Below are 18,070 nucleotides of genomic sequence, written 5' to 3' on the forward strand. Positions count from 1 at the left end.
CACTTAGCAGCGCTGCGGTGGCCACACTCTCAAATGTCGGGCCCGCGAAGATCATAACCGATGGTTGTATATATATTTTTTTCCAATGGTCCGGGTTTGATGATGCGTGACTTAGGTGCCCGTGACGTGAAGGCAATGGCGTGTTCAGCTAAGAATTTTCCGGATGGGTCAAACAATTGTTCGTGGACATCGACGGGGGATGGATACCGCAAGGAGGTTACCACGAAAGCTGAAGCAATGGAAACTGACACACGCTAGACAGAAAAGAAGAAGATCTCAGAGCAGATGGCAAGGCACAGCAAACAAGAGATTTGGCATAACGCGGTCAATAACAACAGCAGCAGCGAAGGAGGTGGAAGGCCGGAAGCGGCAGAGAGGAACTCACGTGAAAAGCATGTGCGGAATGCAGAAATGCTACCTGATGATATAAAATAACTCTTTTTATTGTTGAAACTTTACATTAATGAAAAATAAAAAATAAAAAATGGTCCATGATGCAGAATGCCTGTCTAAAATGTCTGGGGGGAAACTTTCCCGTTTGCTCCCCCGCATCACCCCCTACCCCCCCTCCTAGGTGTGCTTCTGCTTGGACGAGGGGTTGGTGGATAACGGTGAGATAATGAGCTTGACACAACTATCAGATGGCGCAGAAAAGTGACCGTTATACGTTGAAATGACACCATATTTTATAAGGCCTCCTCAGTGTGGTCTCCAGTTGCCTGGGTGCAAAGTGTGCCAAGTTTTGCCCAATCCTGGCCGGCTCACTAAAAATACTTAATAAATACTAACTCACCTATCTCGGCTAACTCAGGGCAACACGGGGAGATTATTCAACTGAGACAAATAGAGAAGTCTTTTGGCATATTCGACGAGATCGTACCGCGAAGCGCAAAGCACAGGCTATCAATCCGGTCAAGTGGGAGGCGAGTGCCGTAATTGGAAGGAAATGCAAAAATATATCACCAAAAACTTTTACAAACAAAAAACGTCACAAGATAAACAGGCAAATTTGTCACTTGGGGTTGGTGCATTGTAATAATTGGCACATTTTCGCAGATTTATTTTCAGTTTCATGCAAACTTAAACTTTAAAGCGAATTTATAGTTTTCCAGTGATGGACGCAGGACCTCCGGCTACCGGTTTATTGATAACCAAGCCGCGTCGCTGAATTTCGGCAAAATAACAGTCAACGGATAATGACTGCCCGCGAAAGGGAACATTGGGCACTTTAAAGCCAGACTCTCAAATGCTCTCCCCTGGAAAATTGTAAAACAAATCATGACTAAACTATTTAAACTAAACACGTTTTTTTTTCTATTTTACCCACTGAGCTATGCAGATCTTTTTTCAGAAGTAACCATCCCACAAATGATAGCTCAATGAAGTGGCTTATCATGTAGAAATTTATAGCAGCCAATTACTCTAAACGCAATGTTTTTTAAATGTGGAGGGAAAAAACGGAGGACCCAGACAAAAAATCCATACTACCAGGGGGAGACCATGCGAATTTCAAATATAGAGCAGCAGGCGTCATGGTCGGGATTGAACCTACGACCTCCTGTATACCAGGCGAGGGAGTTAACATCTTGGCACCGCAGTGCCCCTGTGACCTCTGCACATGCGCAAGTACGACCTTGTTTGTCAATCCACTGCTGGATGATGGGTGTCCTATAATCCAGTGCGGGTCATGCGGGTTATTTGAACGTACGTGACCACGTTGGTTGGTGCGGTTTGGTGGAGCAATAATAAAACAAATCTTTGTAAAATGACATCTTCTTTATTTTTACTTGGATTGAACATGTTTCAAGGCTGGTAAGCAGGCTTTAGCCTGGATAGTACTTGGATGGGTATTTGCCATAGGGCCTGGTGGGCTCTATGTTGTGAGCAGCGGAGAGCAGTGGAGCAGAATCCATTGTTGTACTGTACTTCTACATTTCCACGACTATGCTCCCTGCCTTCACCAATCAATACGCACTGACCAGAGTGATGAGGAGGCAATGGATTGGCATACAGGGGCTGTCATGACTGGTCATATGATTTGTTTTGTGAGCTAACCGCTCACTTCAAATTAAATCCTCAACTTTTCGGTTCCGTTTTCATTAAAATAAAATTCAACCCAAGTTACCGGGGATATCTCCCGCGATAACACGAGGCTGACCAGCGGGCTATCGAGTTCACGTGGGAAATCCACGTGAACTCACCCGCAAAGAGCCGCCCTTAATGGATGCCGTTAGAGTTTGTTAATGGTTTACCGGTGACTCTCCCCGTCCTTCCATGCAGTCAATCTCAGCAGCAGCTGCCGGCCGTTAGCTGTGGGACAGTAGGACACACGACGGCTGTGCAGCTGTTCCCTGTGACCCTCTTTGTTTAACGTTACATTGAGCGACGTAATTTTACTCGCCATCCGTCGGCAAGGTAAGCCACTCCTGTAGGCCTCTGTAAATAAACGCGCCGTGTTTGGTAAGCGCTGGTATCTTAGCTAAACTAAACCAAACTTTTAATATTTACCAGGTAAGGCCCCACTGAGCTATGTTTCAGAAGCGACCTGGCCACAAATGACAGCGAGACGAAGGGGCTTATCGTGCGGAGAAAAATCCACGAGACCACGGGGAGAGAGACACGCAAACTCCAAATATGCAGCTACGGTAAAACTGTGCTGCTGCAGTGAATGTTTATCGGGTGACGGCTTTTTTTCTTTTTGTAAAACATAAAAAAGCATCTCTACGGTACGGCCGCTATGGAGCAGCGAAAGCAGCTCGTGTGCAGATGGTTAAGTGGACCGTTACATCACGGGACCGGGAGCAATAGGGCAAGGGCTTGGGGAGGCCTTCATCCAGCGGTGGATTGATTTTACTGGCGATGCTGACGACGATGCACATCATTGATAACCGCATTTCAGAGCCGAAACTTGTTACAGTGACCTTATTAACGGAGGTGGGAAGAATCACTCAAAAGTGCTTTGCACTCGAGCATGATGGTGGTGTCCATTTTTTTTTGGCCAACGTGTCTATCCGGCATACTTATTTCACGGTTATTTCATGGACGCGAGTTGAAACTTTCCGATGGGGGCCAGACCCCGGCAGATTTGACGCACAATCCTTCGCACGATGCGGGTCTCTCGTTGCGCCGAAGCTTCTTGACGAATCTGTGCACGCGGCACTATCAATTGCGCTCCCAATTGCTCTATTCCATCAGCGCAAGCGTTCAGTGGGTTAGTGCGCGCGCTTCAGAGATGTTTAATGAATTGCACTGCAATGCCATTTGCTGTCGATTATCCCTTTAAATGCCACGGCCGACGCTGGCTCCCCAAGTTGTTATTTAAGGAAACTAAAAAAATTAAACAAATTGTTTGGTGATGCAGCTGCATCGGTGGAAGTGCACAAGCATAGCCAACGACAAAAAAAAACTCAACACATCCGTCAATTAACCCCCTGCCACTCAATGAAACGTATACAATGGGTGACGTTTCGGGCAAACGATCCTTCTTTGTAGCACGTGAATTGATGAAATGCTGTTCTTACAAAGGATCAAAACTCAACTTCGGTAAACCTAACCCCCTGCGGAATAAACACAGGGGGTGAAAGGTCATCTGTTTATGTCCCAACGTCTAAACGCCGTCGGCGCACAGGTGTGCGGATGTTGATCGCGACACACCTGGCCCGGTCCGCTTTCACAAGTGCTGACGCACGCGCGTGCACACAATACTTTCCCTTCTTTTCTTCTCCCGCAGAAGAAAAAAAAAACAAACGCCGACCGCTGCTCCGCGAGCGCTCAGCAGGCACCTTGCAGCCCAACAGCCCACGTGAGCGCTCTCTCTCCTCCCAGCCAACGATGACGACGGCCCCCGGCGACGTGGGCAACACAGAGCGGCGGCGAGCGGTTCTACGCCTCCTCCTCCTCCTCCTCCGCCACCACCGCCGTGGCGTTTCCGTGCCGCCGCGTGGCAGTGGCACCGATCGCCGCTGTAACCGCCTCGGCCACGAGCAAGCAGGCACAGGCCGTGCCCGCGGCAAACGCCGGATTACGGCGTAGATTTACGGTGCGGCCGCGGTTTGCATTAACGGATTTATTCAAAGTGATGGCTCCATTCGTCATGGGAAAGCTTCAATACGGGGCCAAGGCATTCACTGCTTGCCCACGTGCGTGCGTGCGCGCGTGTGGCGGGTGCATGCATCATCGCGCGTCTTGTGACACAGCGGGCACGCTTGGGTTTGCTGCCTCAGCGGTGAGCAACGCGGCGTTTAAATTCGGCACGCGTGCACGAGCGATTGTGTTGTACGTCTATCTATCTGGGATGCTGCCACAGTTGTGTAATGAGTAGCAGTTACATTTTGACCGAAAACTTTCGTGACTGCAGGAACTCACATTCTTGGTTGTTTTCGGTAAAGTCACGTAGATAGAAATGAAAATAAAAAATAAAATTTTAAATTAAAGCAAAACACCCACGACGTTTCGACCGCGAGACCGCTTGCGTTGCGATCGAAACGTCGTGGGTTTTTTGCTTTTATTTTTTTTATTTTGTTTTCTATCTACGTGACTTTACCGAACGAACCTAGAATATAATGAGTAGCACACTGGACGTGCGATCCAGAGGTCGCTGGGTCAGCTCAATCTCCCGGCGCGGCGGTTTGCAGGTTGCTGGAATCCTGCCGCCACTCCCCCACTCCCACTCCCCACCGTCGCTCGCCACCCAGCAAAACCGCGGTTAGTTGGTTGGCAGCTCGCGCGTGGTGGGGTAAGGTGTGGGTAGACCCGCATCTTCCAAGACACGTGCGCCAGTGTGGAGGAGTAGGCCAAAACATTCTCGAGCGCAGCAGCGCGAGCAAAGCAATTGCGGGGCCTGCGCTTTTGCCGCCTTGTTACCGATGCAGGAACGTGCCTGTGCCCGTACACGCGGGCTGCACTCACTTTCTTGAGGGTGCTGTCCAGTGTCTCGGGGCGACCGACGTCGAAGCAGATGAGGACCACGTCAGAGTCCGAGTAGGCGAGTGGCCGGACGTTGTCGTAGTACGGCGACCCTCGGGGCACAGGGAAGGAACAGCAGCAGCAGATTTTAATGACGTGCTTTTGCCGCGTTGGGACACCATTAATCATGCGCAGATGTAACGTCGGCCGTACATTGCGTGCAAATGGTGACGTTCAATGCTGCGGTTGCCTCATTCTCTCCAGCCTTTGTCAGCCGTGGCTAAAATATTGCCACGCATTTTAAATACAATTCCCAAGCAGTGGCGTGAACCTGGCCACCCTAGCTTGACTCCAGGCCCTGGCGAAATGACTGGTGCTGCCTGCCCCCTCTCCCCTCCCTCCCCACCTTTCTCCAACCTCCTTTGACCAGCACGGTGAAGTATGGCCAAAACAATCCCCGCGGCTTGCACGGCATGTTGGAGGCCTTCGTTTCGCAGTGAATTGGCCGGGGTTGACGTGCGTTATTTGTGAACACTTAAGTAAAGAGCCGTTTAACTTTGGCCTTCTTATTGACATGGATGTATTAATACACAAATAAAATGGATTTGGAAGGTACGTTTCATGTGGAAAATCAATTTTAATGTCATGACTCATCCCACCATGAAGACTTAAACAGTGGTTGTTTTCCAAACGGCGAAGGACATATCCGCTTTGCGTCCGTAGCATCCATCAGATTGCCTTCTAACCAGGTTAAGTGACGGCCCCGTTAATGTTCCGCGTGTGCGTTGTGTCTAGAACGCCACGTCCCCTTGTCGGGGCGAAGCGCACGCAAAGTTGATTCATTTCCCTTGAACGCCGAAATCCCCGCTCACGTCGCGCTCGAGCTCAGCGGGTGCCCTTGGACCTCAACGGGGAGCATGAGGGGGGGGGGGGGGTTGTGCCGCTCCGTAGTTCTCTGGCGCGTGGTTCGTGTCGTTACCACGTGTTGTTCGTGTCGTTACCGCGCGTTGTTCGGGTCGTTACCACGCGTTGTTCGTGTCGTTACCACGTGTTGTTCGTGTCGTTACCACGTGTTGTTCGTGTCGTTACCACGTGTTGTTCGTGTCGTTACCACGTGTTGTTCGGGTCGTTACCGCGCGTTGTTCGTGTCGTTACCACGTGTTGTTCGGGTCGTTACTGCGCGTTGTTCGTGTCGTTACTACGTGTTGTTCGTGTCGTTACCACGTGTTGTTCGTGTCGTTACCACGTGTTGTTCGTGTCGTTACCACGTGTTGTTCGGGTCGTTACCACGTGTTGTTCGGGTCGTTACCACGTGTTGTTCGTGTCGTTACCACGTGTTGTTCGTGTCGTTACCACGTGTTGTTCGTGTCGTTAGCACGTGTTGTTCGTGTCGTTACCACGTGTTGTTCGTGTCGTTACTGCGTGTTGTTCGTGTCGTTACCACGTGTTGTTCGTGTCGTTACCACGTGTTGTTCGTGTCGTTACCGCGTGTTGTTTGGGTCGTTACCACGTGTTGTTCGTGTCGTTACCACGTGTTGTTCGTGTCGTTACCACGTGTTGTTCGTGTCGTTACCACGTGTTGTTCGGGTCGTTACCACGTGTTGTTCGTGTCGTTACCACGTGTTGTTCGTGTCGTTACCACGTGTTGTTCGTGTCGTTACCACGTGTTGTTCGTGTCGTTACCACGTGTTGTTCGTGTCGTTACCACGTGTTGTTCGTGTCGTTACCACGTGTTGTTCGTGTCGTTACCACGCGACAACCCGAACAACACGTGGTAACGACACGAACAACACGTGGTAACGACACGAACAACACGTGGTAACGACCCAAACAACACGTGGTAACGACACGAACAACACGTGGTAACGACCCAAACTGTACTTGGGAAAGCTGCACCGTGGGATTGTTTGTAAGAAATATTCCCCCCCCCCCGTCACTTTCCTCCCTTTCCTGTGCCATGTGACAGTTGCCCACGGCCACGCAGGTCCCGTGAGTGCTGCCCCTTCACCCCGACAGCGCGCGGTTGATCAATGCCTCGAGCTGCAGTGGTGGGGCGTTCTTTTTTTTCTTTCGGTTAAGTGTCCATCACGGGACGAGAAGTATTTTAACACGAACAGCACGAGAGATGGGGGGGGGGAATTGAGGAGGCGGGGAAGGGGGGACGGAGATGGGGACGGGCAGCAGTTGGCAGGGCTGTGGGAATGGGGATATTTACTCGGCAAATGGTGTCACCCTGACCAAGGCCCAAGGGTCACAGTGAAATGCGATTACGCCGCCACAACACTGCGGGTGGGCGGGAAATCAAATTCGCCGACTTTTTCAAGTCCACGGAAACGATGATTCGCGATAACCTTTGCTCCTTGCTGCGGCGCCCCTCCGTCCCCGCCAACGAGCACGGCGCATGATCGGTGCCGCTGTGGCGGAGTATTACCACCCCCGTGGATTGCTTCGCTCGCCCTGGTGAGCCAGCGCCCACCCTGCTCTCATCTGCTATTTCTAAAGCCAAGAACGCAGCTGCGCAGTGACACTTCACCGAAGCACGACTGTGTCGTCGGCTTAAAATAAACAATAAGTCGGACAAGGGGGGGAAAAAAAAATTGGTTCTCCAAAATAAACGAGGTAAGGCGAGGGGCTAGCGAGCAGGTGGACGGGATCGCGAACGCTTATGGGGGGGGGGGGGTAGGCGTCTGCCCCTCCGCAGGAAGTTTTAGGCGAAAGGTCGTGACTCAAAGCAGGTTCTACCGCATAGGTTCTCGCCATTGTAATGTACAGCCGCTCTCTGATGCGCTGTCGGGTTAAACCGCGTATTGTTCCGCGCGGTGTCCGACGTTTTGCAATCAAACGCTGAGGAGCAGTTCCTGAGGATGCTCCTATCGCGTGGGAGCGAATCGTCTGGGGCACCGTGGCCGAACAAGGCGCGGCGCACACAACGAAGGACGCGTTGCAGAGCTAGTGGGCAGGTTTTCTCCACCGAGGGTCAGGGTGCAGGCTGAGCTCTGTGAAGAACAAACACCGCTCAAGCTGGCTGGTTGCAGACTCCCCCGAGGGGTGGGAGGGCGAGATGATGATGATGGTGGGGGGGGGGGGTCGAGATGATGGAGAACGAGCAGCCTCCTGGGCTCCGCCGGATTTTCTCATGCCTCTCAAACGCATTCCAGCACCAGAATGGTACAAAAAAAACCCCGAAATAAATAAATAAAAATTAAAACAAACGCTGTTGAAATTGGTGAATAAGTTTCACGTCCTCAGAATGTCATCTCACATTTTTTTTTGAATAAACTATTGCTGCTTTGCTGCAAACTGCACGTGGAGTTTCGTGTTATTCCACAGCGCGATGGATTTAATTTTTGCACAATCCATGTGACAGCTTCAACGCTGCTGCCACTGCTATGGCAATTCAAGTAAAAAAAAGAACATCGTTCAGAAATTACAAGTTAACAAGAATATTTTACCCAGGCACTTTAAACAAATAAAATCCACTGATACCACGTGTCACTTTTTCTGCACAATGAACGAAATAATGTATCCCGATGACACCTCCCAGATTGCTTGGATGCGTGCAAGCCACAGCACAGCGATCGTTCCCGCAGTGGGCTCTGAACCCGGTGTTCCGCAGATCCCCGGCCAAGGCGAAACATCGGTCGCGGGCGATATATGCGCAAGTTCAGCCGGCACTGACCAGCGGTGCTGATGTATTATTCCAACGACTACCACGACCGACACAGCACGGGTAAGGCTTTTCGTCCAGCAATCAAATGACAAAGGGATGTGTAAAGTAAAGAAAAAAAAACCCCACAACGGCTGGGAAATCTTACGAGAAAAATGATCGCCGTGTTACGTCACCGAGGCTGACCGACAGGACGTGAAGCATGCAGCCAGGAGCGTGCGCAAGTATGAGCTGTCCGTCTCATTCCCCAGACACTCCCGCCACGCAAATGACAGTTATCAATCGCATCGACTTAGCCAATGTCCAGTAATGAATCGGAGCGCCGACATTTAATCGCGAAACAGCGAATTCTTATAACGCACAATGTACCGGACTTGGAACGCGACCAAAACACGCTGTCAGAGAGCTCATCATCCACCCGCTCACTGCTCGGCCGCGTACATTGTTCGTGATCGCCTTGTCATCTCTTGTCAAGATCAATATGCAATGTCATGGAATAGGGAAATGTTTCAAACGCTATTTTTTCTTTGCCAGCATTAGCGACGTGTATTTGCAGAAGCATAAATCAGAAATGTCACTCCGTATAATAATGTGCAGCGGATAGAGGCTACAAGCGCACACAAAGATCCCCCGTATAGCCTTAACAGACTTTTGGGGCTAGTCCTATTAGTGAGCAGCTATGAAGGGAGTGGGTGGCCAACGCCAAGCTCGGCCGCCTTTGTCTCCCCTGCGGCGATGTTTATACACTGTATCCAGGTACTTATTTGAGGCAGAGTCGACCTCGGGGAGATAATCGTCACCGGTGTTGGTGATCGTGAGCGATGATCGACCTCGGGTCGCCGGGTTCGTAGGGCAGCGACACACACACACGCGCGCACACACACGGTCCAAGAATTAACATCATTCCCGAGAACAACAAGGAACCAGACGTTCCACGGGGACTCACTGCAGCATCCAACCAAAAATAATTAACGGTACCACCACCGTGATGGAGCGCGGAGGCCGCGTTGCGTGACGACAGAGACGGCAGTGGCGCCGGCGATGTCCCCCGCCCTCAGAGCGACCTCACGACCCTCGGATACCGGAATCAGAATCGGGGTTTTATTCGCCGTGAAAGTTCACACGGACACGGAATTTACCTTGGCAGGATGGTGCATACATTCAACATGTAGGAATCTAAAATCTTAAATGAAGTGGTAAACAAGTCTTACTATAATAAGGGTTCAAAGTCTAACTAACACCAAGGGGCTAAAGTATATAAAATTTTATACATATCCAATATAAAATAGCTATAAGATACAATCTAAAAATAAAAAAAATATACAAATAGGGTAACATAGTTAATATTATATTCTTAGCTCTTTCGGTAAAGTCACGTTGAAGGGAAACAATAAAATAATAAAATATATATAAAACAATAAAAATTCAAATTCAAATGTTTCTTGCCGTTGCTTTTCACACCTGATGACGACCGTTTGTGTTATGGTCGAAACGTCGTGAGAATTTGTATTGTTTTATATATATTTTATTATTTTATTGTTTCCCTTCAACGTGACTTTACCGAAAGAGCTAAGAATATGAATTACTGCAGTCACAAAAGCTTTAAATCAAAAAATATAGTTAATATTGGCAAGGTGTCATTTTGTGGATAAAATGTTAAAGTCAGTGTAAGGCCTTGGCCTTGTTTAAGAGGCCAGCAGCGGATGGGAAGAAACTGTTTTTGTGGCGTGAGGTTTTGGTCCTGATGGACCGCAGCCTTCTGCCGGAGGGGAGTAGCTGGAATGCCACCTGCACTGCTGCATTAGTTCGAGCCGAGACCCCAAGGGCGTGCCGCCCGTCATTCGGCACACGATGTCCCAACATTCCACCGCGCATGCTGGGAACCCGTCTCTTCCCAGCTTCTTCAGTGGAACTGAACATTCGGTAGCTGAAGAAGCCGGGAAGAGACTCCACTCTTCATGTTTCACCTCGACAATGCGAGGGCTCTTTCAGGAACTGAATAGTCGGTCGCCGAAGAAGATCCCAGTACGCGGAGCAAGACATCGGACGTCGTCTGAACGACCCGCACGGTATGACCTGGGAAACGCAATGGAGCCCTATGCGGGCGTCTGCGAAAACCGACGCAGCGGCACCGAGGTTTTCTCATGCGTTGGCAGCGGCGGTTTGAAGCCAGGCTGAAGCATAGCTGCGTCGGCAACATCGGAAGGCTGCCCGTCGTTGCCCGTTAGGGCCTGAGTCACACGTTGCTAGATCTCTTTGACGGCAAGGAGACACGCTAGCCGCAGGGAACGCCTTTTCCCCAATTGAGCTGTAATGAAGCGGCCTCGCGCAGCGTGAACGGACGCCCTTCTCCCGGGTTGGCAATCCGAGCGGCTTGCCAGCTTTGCCGGTAGTTGTTTCACCGCCTTCAACCCGTGGATTTAACCAAGACGCCCGCAGGCTAAATTCAGACGCGGCCGTAAAGTAGCGTGCTGCCCGCATCGCGCTTTCGCGGGCCGTGCGTCATTTTCAAGAGCCAGCCTGCGTGCGGATCACGTACGAGTGTTTAACCTCGCGTACCTCCCCCCCCCCTGCCCCCCCTCTGCCGAAGCCAAGGAGTAAAACCGTACATCGTCTGCAGCCGGGACGGTGGAGACCTAAAATTTTGATTTAAAGTTTTCGTGACTGCAGAGATTCATATTCTTAGCTCTTTCGGTAAAGTCACGTTGAAGGGAAACAATAAAATAATACGAAAGGCGAGGTGGGACTTTGGCTTTCCATCGCGGCCGCGGCTGAGCGCCATGTGCGGCTACGTCAGTTAGGGGGCTGTTGCCGGAGGCGTGTGAAGGCGCCCCCCCCGCCCCCACAGCGCGTTTCGTCGCGAACTTGAACGAGCCCGCCGGTAATTCCCAAGGAGCTTTGCGCTTAGTGTCCCCTCGTTCTTTATTCACCTTGTAAAATCTTGCAATTAAGTCTTGAGGGTATATATTATATTCGAAAGGTGTGTTTGCTCAAATATATGTTTTACGATGACATACAATAACAATGAGTGCTTAGAAAATATCCCACGCATTTCTGGGGGAAAGGGCATTCAAACTCTGTGTAGATATGACAGCGAACCAACTTACTGTACTGTCTCTCACGAGCCAAATCGCTCGCCTGAAATGCGCGTCTACAGAACAAGATTTTCACGTGACCCGCCAGCTCAACCTCTAAAAAGCTGGGTTAAAGATGCTTGATACCGCATCCAAGGAACGGTGCTCAAATCATATCCACCTCACCGTGGCCCAAAGCCTCTTCCTGAACAAGCTGCGTGCATTTCAAATGAGTTGATTGGTATGAAATATTTATATTGTAATGCATATACCTGGTAACTTCAAAGGCTGACATGCATTCCAGGATTTCAGTCTCGTGTCTATTTGGGGCAAAACTCACACAAACTCAGCTATTCCTCATAAAAAAAACCTGCCTGACGCTTCAAAAGCGGAAGCGGCAGCAATCAGCAGCGGGGAGGACTACATACGTTTTATTGATTAAAATTGCGACTGATATTTTCCAAGTGCCCATAATTACAGTCTGTTTAGGGAAAGCGCCTACGCACAGCTCAGGTCAGACTTTGGAGCGGTGCGTGTGGGAGAGAGACGAGGTTTGAAAGAGTTGCAAAAAATAGATATATTTATCGTGGGTGTGGATGTGTGACTGCTGGAGCTATTAATTACGAGCTGCAGAAACAAATAAACCTCCGGACAGCTTGGGGAGGAAGAGAGGTGCTACCAGCCAGCTTCGTAATTAAACATGATAGCTGAATTTGAGAAAGAACAACACGTTAACTTGCGTGAAAAACGTTATTTTCTTCTTAAATTCTCCCAAGATGTCATTAATCAATTTCATTATTCATATATTGCGCATTGCAACATTCATCACGTGGCCGCGGGAACTTAGTCGTTAGAAGGCTGCGTGGCAGAACGCCTGCGCCTACACGCGCGGGTTTGACTCGACGAAAATCTCCGGGTGGTCAAAAATAAGAGTCGGGGTCCAGGGTACGCAGACTCGGAGCCACCCCAGGGCTCGGGGTGTGGGGTGCTGTGGGTCATTCTCACCCTTACTCCTGCACAAAAGCGACAGGCTCGCCAAGGATTTAAAAAAAAAAACCCGTGGTAGCCAAAAATAAAAAAGTGCCCTCTCAATGCGAGACGATTTGCACAACAAAGACCCCGATTGTTGTGGCCTCTCTGACCCCCCCCCCCCCCGACTCTGCCGCGCTGCCACGTGAGGACATTCCGAGGCTCTCGCCGCCGTGCCGGCCATCGCAGCCGCACCACCCCCCCCCCCCCCCCCCGACGTTCACCACCGTCAGCTGGTGAGATTATTCGTTTACGGGGTGAGGGGGAGATATATATACACAGCCACAACGGGTGTAGAATTGAAAGGCTTTATCTGATTTGTTCTCATATAGAAATCTCTGACCACCACCCACCCCCGGTGTGTTTAAATTGCAGCGCGCGTGTGCGTGCGTGTTTTAGCCAAGCGCGAGTTGACGTGGCCGAGCGCCGTGTCATCCGGCTTCCTACGATCCTGAAATCCTGCAATTAAAGATGGGTAAATAGCCGAAACGAGCGAGGGGAACCAACTGGAACAACAACAACAACAACAAAAACGCGCGATTCAAAATAACTTATCAGCGGACCACCAGCCCTCGGAACGGGATGCTTGAGCGTGCGTGAAGGCGGTCGCGTTATCCTCCGTAAAGAACTCATCACCAATTGTCCGGGAAATCGTCTCAGCTGCAAAAATTAAATCCCAAGTGAATGATGTCTCGCGTATTGCTGGGCAATGCCATTGCTTGTAAGGCTGCCACGTCGTTTCAATCCCGCACCCCGCTGTTACCCTCTTTGTCTTTGAAGAGCAAAAAAATTTTTTTTTTTGGGGGGGGGGGGCTCAGATTCTCAGGAGATCTGCTTTGGGCATTATCCTAACAGCATGTCTGGCGTTGCATCATTAGCTGCCATCATGCGCTCTCCCGCGAGTTAATAATTTTTGTTTGAGCTCTTCAGTTAGCATGGACCGCTAGCACTACTGCTTGGCCATAAACGTGTGTGAGTCATAGTTGCAAGATGAATGCAATATTTTATTCTGCAGCAGTAGCTGCTGCTGCAGGTTCCCCCTTGCCCCGCCCCGCCCCCTTTATGTAGGTGTGCACTTGGCATTCACTTGAGTTAATCGCCAATTAGCCACTGAGCCTGTCTTCCCGTTCATTGCAGCCAAGCATGCCTATGCAGAGTGGACCGTGGATGGAGAAAGGTCAGAGCCCATTGAGAAGAGAAGCCACAGCTTGAGGTCCGTGACACCCCGTCCTAGTCCGCATGCGAGAGCCACTCATCACAGGCCCATCAAAAGGTCACGCCAGTTTATCTCCGGACCGCCGCTTGTCGTGTCTTTTCCGTGAAGATAAATAAATCTATCCTTCCCCCACCCACCCCATCCCAGGATAATAATTGCACTCACAGATCGCAGGTGAAGGGCTGGGAGGACATGTATGTATGTTGAACTTATTTCGCACCGTACGTAGCCAACCGTGCTAATCGGAGGTGCGGGGAAGGAAAACAATCTAAACACAAAAAAATGTTCTAAAGAAATGAGTTTTCAATTTGAGACTCGGGGAGAACGAGACATTTGATAGCTTTGGCGGCGTACAATGAGTGGGCCAGGGCATGTGCTGCATTCACCCCGAGCTGCCTCTTGCTTAATCCCGAAATCCCTCACGAACCTCTCCATGTGCCACCGATCAGTCCTTATCTGGCAACGATGAGCAGATGGGCCCCTAGATACAGTTACGGTGGCACCAGGGGGATGCGAGTGAGACACCGGAGCCGAGAAGCGAGAGCATCTGCTCATCTTTGTGGACTGGCAGAAGAAGCGCCACGGAATGATAATGGGAGGCCAGAGGGCAATCTCGTTTTTAAAACCGGGGCTGTGGTGATTATTTTTATCTTTACGTCAAAGGCGAAAAACCTTTTCAGGCCACGGCGCATTTAGCGAATGATCAATGCGGCACGAATAGACGGAGATCGATCATCGACACGAACCGTTAATATCCCGAGAACATTTCCCTCTCCATTCAGAGCGAGACGGGGCCGTCTGTCCGCCTCTTCCCACGAGGCGAGCGACGGGGCCGTCCTTCAATAACGCGTTCCCTTCTTAAACACCGCCGCCGCACCTCGCAGCGGAGTGTAGCTGCGGAGCCCATTTCAAAACAAGAGCCCTCCCGTTCCGCGAACGTGCCCACGTTTGTACGTACACCGTATGTTTGTTGAACTGCTTTCGCATCGTACGCGGGCCGACCGTGCTAATCTGACAGCAACACACTGTGAGCGAGGGGGCAGCAGACGTGGTCGAGCGTGGCGTGGCGTGGTCTGGAGTGGTCTGGCTTGGCGTGGCGGGTAAATTAAACCGGTTCGCCGGCCTCACCAGACGTGTCCCACATGTTGAGCTCGATCCGCTGCTTCTCGATTTCGAAGCTGGCCGTGTAGTTCTCAAACACCGTCGGGATGTAGCCCTGCAGACGGGGGGCGGGGGGGGGGAGATGAGACGTGTGCACGGTACGCGCGCGTAAAGTTGCCCGCGTGAAAACCTTGCGAGTAAAACCAGGGCAAGAGCGAAAAGTAGTTTCCGTTCGCAAGAGAGGTGGTTGTCAGCTACGGTGCGTGCAGGCGGTGCAACTGCACCCTTAGCATCCCCCCCTCCCCCACGGAGGCCCAAAACGCCAGGCAACGAAGAGAAGAGGGGTGGGGAGTTGGACAGGGCACCCCCCCCCCCCCATCTCATGACTTGCACCAGGGCTCACGTCAACCACGCGACACCACTAAACCACTTCGTTTTGCTTTCATTGAACGAACATCAGCAATCCCATCAGAGGGCACATTTAAGCGCGATTAACATCAGCATGACGGGAGAGTCGGGAGGGGGGCTTCTAAGTAGACTCATCTCTTTATACAGAAGGAGGTTAAGGTACATCAGGTTAATTTTCTAACTCAGGCAAATATTCTAACTCTAACGGGGGGGGGGGGGGGATAAAAATACACGGGGAGAGAGGGGGGTGCACTGAACCACGTTACACAATAACCGTGATGTACGAAGCTTTGTCAATCCACTGCTGGATGGAGGGCTCCACACGGCCCGTGTGGGTTGTGAGGGCTGTTTGACCACACGTGACCACGCTGGTCCGTGTGGGTTGGTGTATGGGTTGTGGGGTCGGCGTGGGATTTTGAGGGGTTCCAGGACCAATTCAAGATGTCACGTGGACTGGGAATTGAGCTCGGATCGCCAGGACGGATTCGTGGCTGCAGCGTGCTAACCATCGCCCCACCGCTCCGCCCTCATTAAGCATAGTAATTGCTTAATAATGCGTCTTTTGTCATCCGGGATATTCTGAGTGCCAAGACTATATCGTCGTGGGGTCCTATTTATAATGTTCTGGTAATCCCCGATCGAGTAGTTTCGAAGGCCGTATTTTTATATTTTTATAAATTATAAGTGACTTAAAAAAGGGTCAAAAGCTACCGCGACCCCTAATCATGGTAGTTATTACATTTCCGATTCAATATTATTATACGGTCCATTAGGCTGGCCAATTTAAACCCGTCAGCTTAAATAAGAATAACGCTCTTAATGGCCTTAATTGCAGGGATATTTTTTTTAGTTGTTGCACAATTTGTTTAAGAGCAGATTATTAAGTAATTAAGAGCTAACAGCTGCTGTCTAAACATGGCGCGCACACAATTTCCTCTTCCGTGCCATTTCAAAAAGAGCAAGCGATGAGTGAGTGCCACAGGGCATCTGCGCGGCATAAGTTCGAGCCCACGACTATAATTCTATCGCAGCAATCGCTGCGCAGAGCGTTGAAATTGTGTGGCCATGCATCCCAAACGATGGACCGTGGAATAAATCCACTGTCGTCTGCGCTCCTCCGACGAGAGAGAAGAAATGGCAAAAGCACGCGAACTCTCTCTTAAAGTCCTCTCGTCGTGGCGAGCTAACCTCGACATTGGCATCTGTAGCTCCTTAACCCATTGTTAAAACTATTTTTTTTTAAATTTTACCTGATAAGGCCCACTGAGCTATATAGCTCTTTTCCAGAAGCGAACTGGTCACAATTGATAGCCCAATGAAGTGGCCTACGGCAGCCATATATACTTGAACGCATATTGCTTCTAAATGTGGAGGGGAAAAAATCCACGCGACCACGGGGAGAGAGGCATGCAAACTCCAAATATACAATAGGCGTCAGGGTCGGGATCGAACCCACGACCTCCTGTATACCAGGCGAGGTAGTTAACAGCTCACCACCGCCGCGCCACACGCAAGAATAAAAATCGAATATGCCCGCAAGTCCGCTTTGCATACATGGCGTCTTATTAAGAAGCCCAACAAATGTGACACAGCTACAGGAATGATGGCACGAAGATAACGAGCCTGAGAGAGGGAGGGCGGTCCGCCGTGAAGATGCGGCCATGAATATCAGCTCAGCTCACGGTGGGCAGCTGTTAACGTCGCCAGAGGTAAGGACGACGGCTTTTAACGAATCGGCGGTGGATGACTCATCCAAAGTCAGGTGAAAGTGATTTCCAGCTCAAAAAATGAGCACTGAGGCGGCGATCATCTGGACGTTCGACATCTCTCCGGCGGGTGTGGGACATTCTATCCGTAGAAAACAACCACCGTTGACTTCTACCACAAAGTGGCACCTATTTTATCGACCGCGGACGGGTGATGGTCCGAGTTCATTCAGTCCCCTACAGCGGGATTTGAACTCGCAAAAAACCCTCCGTTCGCGAAGCCACTCGCTCCGCCGCCGAGCCATTGCCGACGATGCCGACTACGAAGCCGACGGCGGTGCTAGTGGTGATGAAACAGTACCTCTGGAAAGCAGTCCTTGGCGAAGACGTGCAAGAGGGCCGTCTTGCCGCATTGGCTGTCTCCTATCACCACGACCTTGCAGCGCATCGCCGGACCGTCCATCGTGACTCGGGCTGCCCGAGCGCATGGGATACCCCGTGTCGCGCCGCGCTCACTCGGGCGCGTTCCATGAACCACGCTCGCTGCGCCGCACGGGTTTTAGTGTTGAGTGTGCAGGGGCGGGGATGTGGGGGGGGTGCAAGGGAAGGGGGGGGGACGAAGGTGCGAGTTGAAGCTCCACCCAGCGACCAATGTGTCTTCCTCCCCTGCCGATGATGTAATGCAACCGTAGTTTTTTTTTTGTGATAGTCGTACTGCGTTTGGCAGCGGTGCTTAATTACACATTGCAAACCACTGACCACATTCGTCAATAACAATGGGAGACGTTTCGGGGAATAGCCCGTCTGCACAGCAGAGAGATTTCAATGCACATGTTGCTGGAGATTGTGTGCTATTTACTCCCTCGCTGGCAGTCAGAGCAAGAGTGGAGATCGCTCCACAAAATCAGTGCAGGACGGATATATACGTGCAATAGAAGACGTTTCGGGCAATGGCCCTTCTGCA

General features: G+C 50.8%; 1 protein-coding gene across 1 annotated transcript in view; it reads right to left on the reverse strand.

The window, feature by feature from the left end:
* Positions 1-17,703, reverse strand: part of LOC116941054 (rho-related GTP-binding protein RhoN-like) — a 30,826-nt gene extending 13,123 nt beyond the window's left edge. The window contains exons 1-3 of the mRNA XM_032951648.2: positions 17,468-17,703; positions 15,020-15,107; positions 4,909-5,018 (exon numbers count right to left, since the gene is read on the reverse strand). Coding sequence (XP_032807539.2) covers positions 4,909-5,018; positions 15,020-15,107; positions 17,468-17,569 — 300 coding nt within the window. The 5' untranslated portion in view covers positions 17,570-17,703. The remainder of the gene's footprint in view (positions 1-4,908; positions 5,019-15,019; positions 15,108-17,467) is intronic.
* Positions 17,704-18,070: the final 367 nt, after the last annotated feature.

This window comes from Petromyzon marinus, chromosome 10 (assembly GCF_048934315.1).
Source record: "Petromyzon marinus isolate PM22_M1 ecotype Great Lakes invasive population chromosome 10, UKy_Petmar_22M1.pri1.0, whole genome shotgun sequence".
In the NCBI taxonomy this organism is placed as follows: domain Eukaryota; kingdom Metazoa; phylum Chordata; class Hyperoartia; order Petromyzontiformes; family Petromyzontidae; genus Petromyzon; species Petromyzon marinus.